The sequence below is a fragment of the Acinonyx jubatus genome, chromosome X (genome assembly GCF_027475565.1).
Source record: "Acinonyx jubatus isolate Ajub_Pintada_27869175 chromosome X, VMU_Ajub_asm_v1.0, whole genome shotgun sequence".
Taxonomy (NCBI): Eukaryota; Metazoa; Chordata; class Mammalia; order Carnivora; family Felidae; genus Acinonyx; species Acinonyx jubatus.
The window spans coordinates 9,580,333-9,591,781 of NC_069389.1; the positions used below are offsets into that span (position 1 = coordinate 9,580,333).

General features: G+C 47.8%; 1 protein-coding gene across 1 annotated transcript; it reads left to right on the top strand.

Moving 5' to 3' along the window:
• Positions 1-1,684: 1,684 nt before the first annotated feature.
• Positions 1,685-3,851, top strand: TMSB4X (thymosin beta 4 X-linked). The gene is made up of 3 exons (XM_027054461.1): positions 1,685-1,797; positions 2,902-3,015; positions 3,412-3,851. Exons 2-3 carry the CDS (start codon positions 2,916-2,918, stop codon positions 3,444-3,446), a joined length of 135 nt encoding a protein of 44 aa, XP_026910262.1. The 5' UTR covers positions 1,685-1,797; positions 2,902-2,915; the 3' UTR covers positions 3,447-3,851.
• The last annotated feature ends 7,598 nt before the right edge of the window (positions 3,852-11,449 follow it).

The following is an 11,449-nucleotide window of genomic DNA, read 5'->3' on the forward strand; positions in this document are numbered from 1 at the left end:
ATTGCTCTGGCAGGCCTAACCCTTTCTAAGCAAAAGGCCTCGGGGAGAAGAAGGACTGGGCCTTGTGGTCCTTTGTACCGGGAGACAGTGCAGGGGAGGGGGGTGGAAGGGGGGGCGGGAAGCAGTGACTTTTGACAGCAGCTGGGTGAGGCAAAATGGAATCCTGGAACCCACAGAAATGGTGTCAGTATCTGAAACGGGCCAGAAATTCACCCTGCATGATCTTTTCTGAGCTTCCACGACCAAGGGGACTCAACTAGGGTAGGGCCAGGGGGAGGTGTAATCAGAGAGGTGACATCCTGTTTAGAGAACAGAATGGCAGCCACCCAGCAGAGCATGAACTGGGGAGCCAGACAGTCACCTGCCCCTCCCCACCCCCTCCTGCTTTCCCCCCCACTGCCCACCCCGGGAAGAAGGAAGTCGAGTGGATAAAGAAATGGGGAAGTCGGAGGTGCTCCTGCAATGGCTTTTAAGGGCCTATATAACACTTGACTTTAATCCCCAGGAGACAAAAGCCACTGCCCTACACATGATTAGTAAGGGGTTTCTGGAAATATTTCCTCAGGATGCAGAAAGGGATAAAAAGTATCATGCATACTGTTTCGCAGCTCAAAATAATCTCAGGTAGTTCTTTTCCAACCCGCCCGTCTTTTTCCTTTCACCTGCCACTCGCAGGCACAGGGCACGGGGTCTGTAGCTAATTTCGGCGGCAAGGGGGTCACAGTACTAGCAGGCAAGGTGCCATTTTGAAAACCGCTCGTCTCCACCGAAATCTCCTATTTCCGGATGTAACTTAGAAGGGCCCTTCAATAATGTCTTGGGCTGGAAAGGCTCTCTTCGAAACAGAATGAGATTTTTAAATTTAATCTTTCGATTTTAGAAATGATGGGACTGCAGTCTTTGGCATTGGGCCTCCTTAGCAATCACTTTTATATTTAGGAAAATAAGAAACAGGACAGTAAAAGAACTTCCTTATTGTCAGGCAGCAAGTCAATAGCAGAGCTTGAACTTGACTTATTTTTCTAAAGCGGGGGGGGGGGGGGGGCGTTGTACCCTATAAAATACGGATAAATTAACCTCCAAGCGGCCAATATTCCGGTTTTTTGATTCGACTGCTTGCAAAAATTATAGCGATGAAGAAAATACGCATGTTACAGTAAGGAACCTTGAAAACAAAATCCCTTCAGGGTGTTTTACCTCCCACCCAATTCAAGGAGAAGCCGGGCGAGGAGACAAAGAGGGCCGGGGTGGGGCCCGGGCCCTCGGCTGGTCCGAAAGCTGAGTCACAGGAATCGCACCCCTGCAGTGGGCGAGGCCCTCCCGCGCGGCCACCGCACCCTGGCTTGGGGATGTCCGCCCCAGACAAAGCCAGCTTCGCAGTAAAGGAATGCCTGTCCCCACCGCCACCCCCGTAGGTACCACCCTAGACCCTTAGTTATCATGCCCCGGTCCCCAAGAGCAGGCTTCCGCGGCTGTTGCAAAGATCCACGATGCTAAAATAGACACGAAGAGGGAAAATGCATTATGCAGGAAGTGCTGGGGGGGGGGGGGGGCTTGGGCCCGTTTTAATTTTCCCCTGTCGTTGCGGTCAGGGTGCACTGGTGCACACGGGGCGGGGGTCCCCCAAACGCCAGGCAGGGAGAGGAGCCGGGGCGCGAAGGGGTTAAGTGGGCCGGCGGGTGACATCACCTCATTTACATAGGAGCGCGCATATAGCGGCGCGCGGCGCGTCCCGCCCGGCATTCGGCGGCAGCCACTGCGCAGATCGGACTTCGCTCGTTCGTGCACCTCGCTCCGGTGAGCCCCAGGGCCCCTGCCTCCTGCCCTCCCGTCCCTTCCCCGCCCCGCGCCCGCGCTCGCCCCTCGGCGGCCGCCTTCCTCCCGAGGCGTCCCTGCAGCCCGAGCCCAAACGGTCCTCCCGGGGAGGCCTGCCTTGGGGGCCTGGGGGTGCCAGACCCTGCCAGATGCTGGGGGGACGGGGTCGGGAACTCGGTGATTTTAAAAAAACGACCCCCCCCCCCCCCAAACCGGACCTTTGGCCTTGCAGCTTCGAGGGAACATTTTTTTCTCCCCCGCCCGAGGCATTCTACATTGTCTCTTAGGCGGTGATTAGTCAGGAACAGAAAGATCCTTTGTTCCAACTCACACCCACCCGAACCCGGAGCTTCAACAATTACATTTTTTCTTGTAGCCTCCGAGGGCTTCTTGGGCTCCTATCTGTCCAGATTCAGGCGGCTGGGCTCCACTGTGAGATGGGAAAAAAAAAAAGGGGGGGGGGTCAGCCCTTCTTGCGGGGGCTGCCGAATGGCCCCTGCGTGCCGATCACCACCGGTCGATGGGGTGTGGGGCAGCTTTGTGTGCAGCCGGCGGCATTGTGGAGCGCCAGCGAGGAAGCGGTAGGGCGGTGGTGGGAGCGCCGGCCGCAGCTGCCGCCTTTGTGAGCAGAGAAGAAAGCACGGGCGCGCATCTTTGGCGGACAGAGCGCGCATGGAAAATGGCAGCGCTGTGCAGCCCGGGATTCATTTTAAGAATTTTTACTCGAGCCCATCCCCCCTTGAAATGGCTTCATCGTGTTCCCCTTTTAACCAGCCTTGAATGGTTACACGTTGCAATTCACAACCCGCCGTGGTCAATTTCATTATTCCGAAAGATTCGCCCCTCCCCCCCCCAATGGGGGAGCGATCTTGCCGGTTTGGGCCCCGGCATTTGGAAATAATGAAGGGGGGGGGTTCTTTTTTGTATAGAAAGAGGAAGCTTTAGCCTTGGATGAAAGCGGAAGGAGACAGAGGTGGGGTTTCAGGCAGGGGATGCGAGGGCAAAAGCGCATTTCTGAGCCGGGAGAGACAAGGGTGGGTCGCTCCTCGCGCGATCTCACCCTCCCTCTTGGCTTTGTATATGCAGCTTCCTCTGCAACCATGTCTGACAAACCCGATATGGCTGAGATTGAGAAATTCGATAAGTCGAAATTGAAGAAGACAGAAACGCAAGAGAAAAATCCGCTGCCTTCAAAAGAAAGTAAGTCTCCCCCCTACCCCCCCCCCCACCACCTTGAGAAAAGGCTGGGCGGGAGGATGGGGAGGGGCTGGGAGGGGGGGCGGGGGAGTGCGGGGGAGGAGCTGACAGCTCTTAATGATGAATGTGGCCTGCAAAGGCTAATTAAAAATTGTTTTGCAGCCAACCAATAAGGCTTTAATAATTTAATAATGGGATGTTTACAATATATTACGATGCAGTATGTATTCCATTTTATCTGTTCAAATGGTCTTTTTAATGTACATGTTTTCGTGGTGGAACGGCTTGATACTTGGGATATGGGAAGCGATCGGTAAAAGAAAGTGCAATCATCTGACACTAGGCTACACTGAGTCCCCCTAATGAGCTCTTCTCTTTCTTTTTTCTTTCCTGTCACAGCGATTGAGCAGGAGAAGCAAGCAGGCGAATCGTAATGAGGCGTGCGCCGCCAATATGCACTGTACATTCCACAAGCATTGCCTTCTTATTTTACTTCTTTTAGCTGTTTAACTTTGTAAGATGCAAAGAGGTTGGATCGAGTTTAAATGACTGTGCTGCCCCCTTTTCACATCAAAGAATCGAGAACTACTGACAAACGAAGGCGCCTGCCTCTCCCATCTGCCTGTCTGGCTGGCAGCGAAGGAAAAGAACTTGCATGTTGGTGAAGGAAGAAGCTGGGTGGGACGACAGTGAAATCTAGAGTAAAAACCAAGCTGGTCCAAGGTGTCCTGCAGGCTGTAAAATGCAGTTTAATCAGAGTGCCATTTTTTTGTTCAAATGATTTTAATTATTGGAATGCACAATTTTTTTAATATGCAAATAAAAAGTTTTAAAACCTGGCTGGTGTGACTGTGGTGTCTGGAAGGAGCGGCTTATTCATACACGAACCCTTTGCCAAAGGGCCGAGAGCGGTCTCGCTGGGGAACGATGATAAGTAACAAACATCGGGTAATTGGGGGTAAAATCAGAGACGGCGTAGAAATGAATTTCATCCAGGAATGTGAAACACCTCGTGTCCTAGGTGATGGGAAGATTATTTCTTTAGGCTGCTTGCATTCCTAGTATGAGTTGTACGAAAACAAAAATACATTTGCAGTTCTTGCCTTTCATAGGGTTCGATAAGACAACGCCGAATTTATTGCATTAATGGAGGTGGTGGTAATTCACAGCACAATCTTTGATTCAGGAGTCAAGGTGAACTTGCTTACTTAGCCAGTTACCAGCATTGACACAAATAGGATTTAAGCAGTTTGGTCATGAGGAAAAACTACATTTTTAACAGCTCCTTTATAAAAGAATTCAAAATGTGCTTCCTTGTCTAATGGCCGGTTTCAATATTCAAAATTGTTTTTATAAAATGATGGGTGCATTTATGATTAATGAATATCATTTTTAAATAAAGAGGACCTCTTTGGATTTAAACGACATCAGGACAAGGATGGAATCTATGTTAAATTTAAAGTCCATGGGATTTAGTTGGTTCATCTCGAGGGTTTGCCTTCCCTGAGGCTGATAACTTCTTTGAAGTACCTGTTTTAACTGGTGGGGAAAAGCCAAGCCCTTGTTTGGGGCCGTTTAGGTACAGAAAAAGGAAATCGAAGTCTCAGGATTTTTTTTTTTTTTTTAAATACAAAGGATATCATTCTCAAATGTCCTTAACGGATTCCTCTGCTTTGTAAGGACGGGTGCAAATATTTTTTTCAAAAAATCCTACCAACGTTCTCAAGTGGCAGCAGCCTTTAAGGATGCCAGTTCACCCAGTAAGTATCTCAGCAAAGCTAAGCCTTGGCATGCAGATGTCCAGGAAGTTCAACTGCCCCCCCCCCCATCCCTGCCCCCAAGACTGAAGAAAATGCCCCTCCTGAAGGAGGGGGTGGAGGGCAGATTGTTGATCAGTATTAAACCGGTTGATTTCATTTCCTTTGCTCAACACTTATTTTGAGAAATGCACAGGAAACCATTTACCTGTGGTTTAGACAATCAACCAGACCATCAGCTACAAGCGTATCTGCAGCGCCAGGGAAGGGATGTGTGCGGGTTGGCTGCAAAACCCGAATGCCACAGTCTGCTCAGCCGGCCCTCCAGCCCCGCATTTTCTTTTCCCTCCTGCAAGGAAGGGTGTGGGCAAAATGAAAATGCCCAAGGCACAAAGAGAGGCCAAGCCCACGTGGGTTTTTGCTGTGTCCGTTTTTCAAACCATGCGGAGATGAAATGAACGTTAAGGGGAAAGGAAAAAAAAAAGTAAAAATGAAAAATCTGGTAATGATTGAGTTTTGGCGGGGTGGTGTGTGGGATGGGGAAATTCAGAAGCTTCTGTACATATCACACTGTGCACTTAACTACTGCACGTGGGGATGGGGGGTAGGAAAGGCTACTTTTGTAAAAAAATCTGATGAGTACATTCTTTTTTCTTCCCAAGAGAGGATCTTCCCAGAAGGGCCTGGGATATTTGTGAATCCATATGGGAATGTATACTGTTATTAGGAGCTTGGAGTAGATGGTCTTTTTCACAGACACGGAGAGTGAGGTCCCCGTTAGAATGAGGGACTGCTCGAATTGAAGGAGGCCATAGCCACCGCATCTTTGACCCTCTCTCCTCCCCCAGGAGGAAAGAGGCCAAGGTTGCTTATGTAAGAGCCTAGGGTCACACAGTTCTGTCCGGGACTTCTGCAAATTTTCAATTGATCCGGACGAATCAAGCAAAAACAGAGGAAGTAAAAAGAGACTCACCCAGAGACTCTCAAACAAAAACACCCCAAGCTGGAGCCTTTCTGAGTTCCAGATTATAAATCGAAACATTATTTCATAAAATTGCAAGCACTTAGCACTTGATTTCCCCTCGTAGGGTTCACTGAGCTGGCAAGAGAATAAGAAAAACACCCTGCCCAGCTCCCCCCACCCCCGCATATTTCTCACTTTTAAGAGCGTCTTACGGTGCAATTTAAGAGAATTAAACACACGGATTTGAAGTTCGACTATATTTTATTTGAATGTTGTAAGAGGCTAGATGACAAATCGAAGACACAGATGTGCAATGCAGCAAGCTAAGAAGAAAATATGTTTCTATGGCTTAAATTTGCCTGGCTTATGTACTCCCTGGATAATTGTACTATAGCCTCTGACCTCTCTCGTGATACTGTTGGCTTCTGAGACTTGCGGGCAGGGTACGTGTGTGCCCTAAGTTCGTACTCCTGTGGTTTTCCTTCTGTGTCCAATGGGGCCTCGCCTGGTAAGGGGCACATCTTAGGGCTGCAATATCTACTTTTCTTCTCTTAATTGATGCAGACTTTATGTAACGTGATGGTTTCGGGGTACCTTTGAATGTGGGAATGTCATAGTAAATAGCACGATTTCAGATGTGTATATATTTTTGGTTACTGATAAACAAATAAATGGTTGCCAGTAACCAATGGCCAAATACAGCCATAACTTAGAAGCAGTCTTACTAAACACCATGGACTGTTTTTCCTTTTTCTGTGACAGTCTCAGACTAGAATGGCCAGCCAAGGACATTGGCATTGATTCCACATATTAAGCCTCACTACACTTCTCCTTGGCCTCACATATATATTTTTAAAATATATTTTTTGGGGCGCCTGGGTGGCTCAGTCGGTTAAGCGTCCGACTTCAGCTCAGGTCACCATCTCACGGTCTGTGAGTTCGAGCCCCGTGTCGGGCTCTGTGCTGACAACTCAGGGCCGGGAGCCTGCTTCGGATTCTGTGTCTCCCCCTCTCTCTGCCCCTCCTCCGCTCGTGTTCTGTCTCTCTCTCAAAAATAAGTAAACAGAATAAACAAATAAAATATATTTTTTAATCAATATTATACAGGGATGTCATCCTCAATATTTATTTGTAATAACCACCTAAATGTAATGAAAGGAAAATCACACATTATGTGGACTCTCCACCTCGTGAAACTTAAAAATTATTTTACAAATAATATTTAAAGAGCTGTGAGCAGTGGCTAATTTGCCACTGTTCTTGGTTGTGCTGATTTTGAATCAACACTTAGAGCCAACTACATCTATTAAGCCAGAGTGCTGGGTCATTAGTTCACCCCACCAATACTTATCAACAGAATAGTACATGCCGGGCGTTTGTTGATTATTATTATTATATTTGCCACTGAGATCCCTGACCTCATGTGTGTTCCCTTGGCTAAAGATGTTCTTTTCATCTAAATCTGAGCAGAAAATGCTAAGAAATTATTCCTATTCATTTTTGGGGTGAATGATGAACCCAAGGGCCTTGAGGTTTTTAATTATTTTTCATAAAAAAAAATATATATATATATTTTACTAAGTAAACTCTGGACACAACAGGGGGCTTGAACTCATGACGTCAACCGAGATCAAGAGTCACATGCTCTGCCAGCCAGGTGCCCTAGGGCTTTGAGTTTTTAAATACATCTAAACATGTATTCTTTGCTTTACTGTGGACGCTTTCCCCAAATGTATCTATAATGATTCCATTCTAACCCCTCCCAAAGATCTGTGGTGAGTGAAATTTGATGGAAACCAACTGATTCTTTGCACCACAATCAAATATTTTATTAGCATAGAAAGATTGGGCATAATAATTCTTGCCTGTTATCTTTTTATTTGTTTTATTTATTATTTTTTAAATGTTTATTATTTTTGAGAGAGACAGAGATAGAGTTTGAGCAGGGGAGGGGCAGAGAGAGAGAGAGAGAGACACAGAATCTGAAGTGGGCTCCAGGCTCCGAGCTGTCAGCACAGAGCCTGATGCGGGGCTGGAACTCACAAACTATGAGATCATGACCTGAGCCGAAGTCAGAGGCTTAACCGACTGAGGCACGCAGGCACCCCTTTATTTTATTTTATTTTATTTTATTTTATTTTATTTTATTTGTTTTATTCTATTCTATTCTATTCTATTCTATTCTATTCTATGTAATCTCTACACCCAATGTGGGGCTCGAACTCACGACCCTGAGATCAAATGTCGCAAGCTCTACCGACTGCGCCAGCCAGCTGCCCCTTGCCCGTTATCTTTTGATAATCCTTTATGAAGAATGCCCAAGATTCTCGAATGGACTGAATGGATATTATTTTAAAATCTTTTTCTAGGATTTTAGGATTTTGATGCTGAATTTCTAGAGCAACACTTCTTCTTGCTAAAGCCTTACCCTTCTTTAGCCTCCTTTCGCTAATTTGACAGTAACATTGTTGGGGGCAGAAACAGTCCCTTGAATTTTGAACCCCGCCACCACCACCGAGAAGATAGCCAGATCCCGACCGCACTTCTCTGACTGGCAGCTGGGTCACGTTTGTTGAGTAGGATTCCACGGCTTTTGACAGAGAGGGACAAGTTATGCTCATGATCTTTTCAAAGCAGCTGGAGCTATATTCCTGGGACATTATTGTCAAACCACCGGAAATTAGGCCTTTCCTCATGACCACACACAGCTCTGTAAGTGCCTGATACCCTTTGGCTACACAGAGACTTCCCGATAGTGTTTTCCCGATAGAGAAACCAAAATAGTTCCCAAGATTAAAAAACATATTTATATATCATCTCGAGTGTCATCTAGGTATTTCAGTCTAAAGCAATGGCTTGCAAATAATAATAATAATAATAATAATAATGATAAACGTAATGGCTCGCATGAAGGGTGGAAAGAATCATTCTTCGTTGACGCACCAAGCATCTGTTGAGTACCTCCAGCGTGCCCGGCCCTTTCCTGGTTGCTGGGAATAGAGAGATGAATCAGACCTGGGCATGATGGGAGAGGCAGACCCGAGAGAGTGAAGGGGTATACACAGCCACGGGTCTGCTCCTTTGCCCAGCATCTGTTCACTGAGCTATTTTTGCTCGGCGACACCCTGGGCTGGGAGATACACTGGAACTGGTAAAGGGCTGTGTGACTGAGGGGCTTGAAAATCACCCTCGGGCCATCAGGAGATATCAGAAGTAAAATCACGTCACCCACGAGACCGAGCGCAGACTCTTCCTGTACAGAAACAGAGCCATCTGGAGGGTAGGGCGAAGAAGCTGTTCGTACTTGTTATGGCAAAAGCAGATTATTGGTGTTACGTGAACCTCGTAGGGGAAGGTAATAAATCATGCTTTTATTGGTATTTCTTAGTCTACGTCTCAATAAGACAGGCTGTAGTGGCTCCACCTGATAAACACTTTTCCTGTTCATTTGCTACCAAGTTTTATACTGGTGCGGACAGAAGATTAATATGTTTGATATGGTTAAAATTACATTTTTTGCGTGGGACCGCCGAGATTTGCAGCGCTTTGTACTGGGGTTTGCGCGTTCAAAGCGGGCCTTCGGTCATGTATTGGTTTCCTGACGGCTGCTGTAACAAAGTACCATAAATCCAGGGGCTTAAAACAATACAAATTCATTCGCTCACAGTTCCGTAGGTCAGGAGTCCAACGTCAAGGTACAGGCAGGCCACGTCCCCTCCTAAGGCTCTAGGGGACAATACTTCTTGCCCCTTCCAGCCTCTGGCGGCTCGGGATAGTCCTTGGCTTGTGGTGGCGTAAATCTGGTGTTGGCCTGTGTCTTCACGTGGCCCTCTCTGTCTCGGTGTCTTGTCCTCTATCTCTTCTAAGGATGCTTGTCATTGGGTTTAGGACCCACCTGGGTAATCAAGGATGATCTCATCTCAAGATGGTTAACTACATCCTCGAAGACTCCTTTTCCCAATAGGCTCACATTCCCAGGTTGCAGGGATTTGACGTGGGCCGAGCTCATTGGCGGGGCCGCCATTCGACCCGCTAGGAATCGTGACCGGTAGGTCTTCTGGTGGAGGCATTGCACTGGGATGGTTGGCGCGGTACGCTGGCGAGCAGCACCGTGGGCAGGGACCTTTTGCAGAATGAGTGGGTTTGTGGAAGGAGAGAGGATAGTCGCGGGTTTTGCATTTTAATCAGAAAGTTACTCCACGTTCTAAGGATCAATATGGAAAACCGGAGCTGTGGGTGAGTGGAGACAAAGAGGCACAGAACAGAAGGAACATCAAAGGTTTGGAATCGCTTATGTGCTTGCTGTGATCACAGAGATCAGTAACATGGGTGGTCACAGAAGAAAGCAATTGTGTGGGTACGGTAATTTGAAATGTCCTCAAGGTGAGTGAAAAATAACATTGGGGAAAATAAGTATATATGCTATTATAAGCAGTTGGCGAGGCCAGTCCTGAAAATTAAAAAGGAAATAATAAAGCTAAAAGAATAGAAAATGGATGATTTAAAGAAAGAACTATAACGGATAACCCTCAGCTTGTCATTTCAGAACCGATTATTGGGGCGCCCGGCTGGCTCAGTTGGTTGAGCGTCTGACTCTTGATTGTGGCTCAGGGTCGTGGGATCGAGCCCCTCGGGTATCGAGCCCCTCGTCGGGCTCCACGCTGAACATGGAGCCTGCTTGAGGTTCTCTCTCTCTCCCTCTGCCCCTTCCCCTCTTGTTCTCTCCAAGAAAATAAAACAAACACTTAAAAAAAAAATTGGGGCGCCTGGGTGGCTCAGTCATTCGAGCGTCCAACTTCGGCTCAGGTCACGATCTCGCAGTTCGTGAGTTCGGGCCATGGAAGGGGCTCTGGGCTGCCAGCTCGGAGCCTGGAGCCTGCTTCGGATCCTGCGTCTCCCTCTCTCTCTGCCCCTCCCCCGCTCATGCTCTCCCTTTCACACAAATAAACATTGAAAACACAAATACACAAAAAATAAAAATAAGTAAGACAGTTGCCAACGTTGAGCTGAGATGATGACAGCCCTGTGAATTCATGAATGCAAACAGAAATTCTCGAAGCCATTCATAGATGCCTAAGGTATTCCTCCAAGATCGCACTGACTTTTGCTTTAAAAGCTCTGTGTTGTAACAGAGAGGCACGACTGCACACACGCACCGAGAACAGACACACTCGCAACTAAATGCTGGGAACCTTCGTCCAATCGGGGCTGCTTTCCTGAAACAGGTCATGAAGGTTCCAAACAGGAGAGACGGGTACCCCGAAGCAAATTGATTTAGGTCCTTAGCCCAAGTTTCAAGGAATGCGTTCTTCAGATTAAAAAGAGGTGAGGCCAATCAACTCTAACTCAGACATTAAGACCCATCTACCTGCCTTCTGGGCTACGCCACCCTCTTGGCCGTATTCCTTTGAAACAGGTAGCTTTTATTTTCTCCCTCCTCCCTCAGCCCTGCGAGCTGACGCCTATGCATACTGACGGCTGCGGCTACGAACATCCAGAATTTCTTAGACCCTGGGCTTGACCGACCCCAGGTGTGACTTAGCCCCCTGCCGCAGGGGTTTCCAATCAGGGCCTCATTAAGCTTCGAGGGCAGTGAGGGCGTGAGGTCTCGGGACGAGGTAAACAAACCCCGCGCAGGGGGCCGAGGCTGAGCTGAGCAAGGCAGGCTGGAGGGGGTGGTGCCACACAGGACAGCCGACTCCCCCCCCGGCCGGGC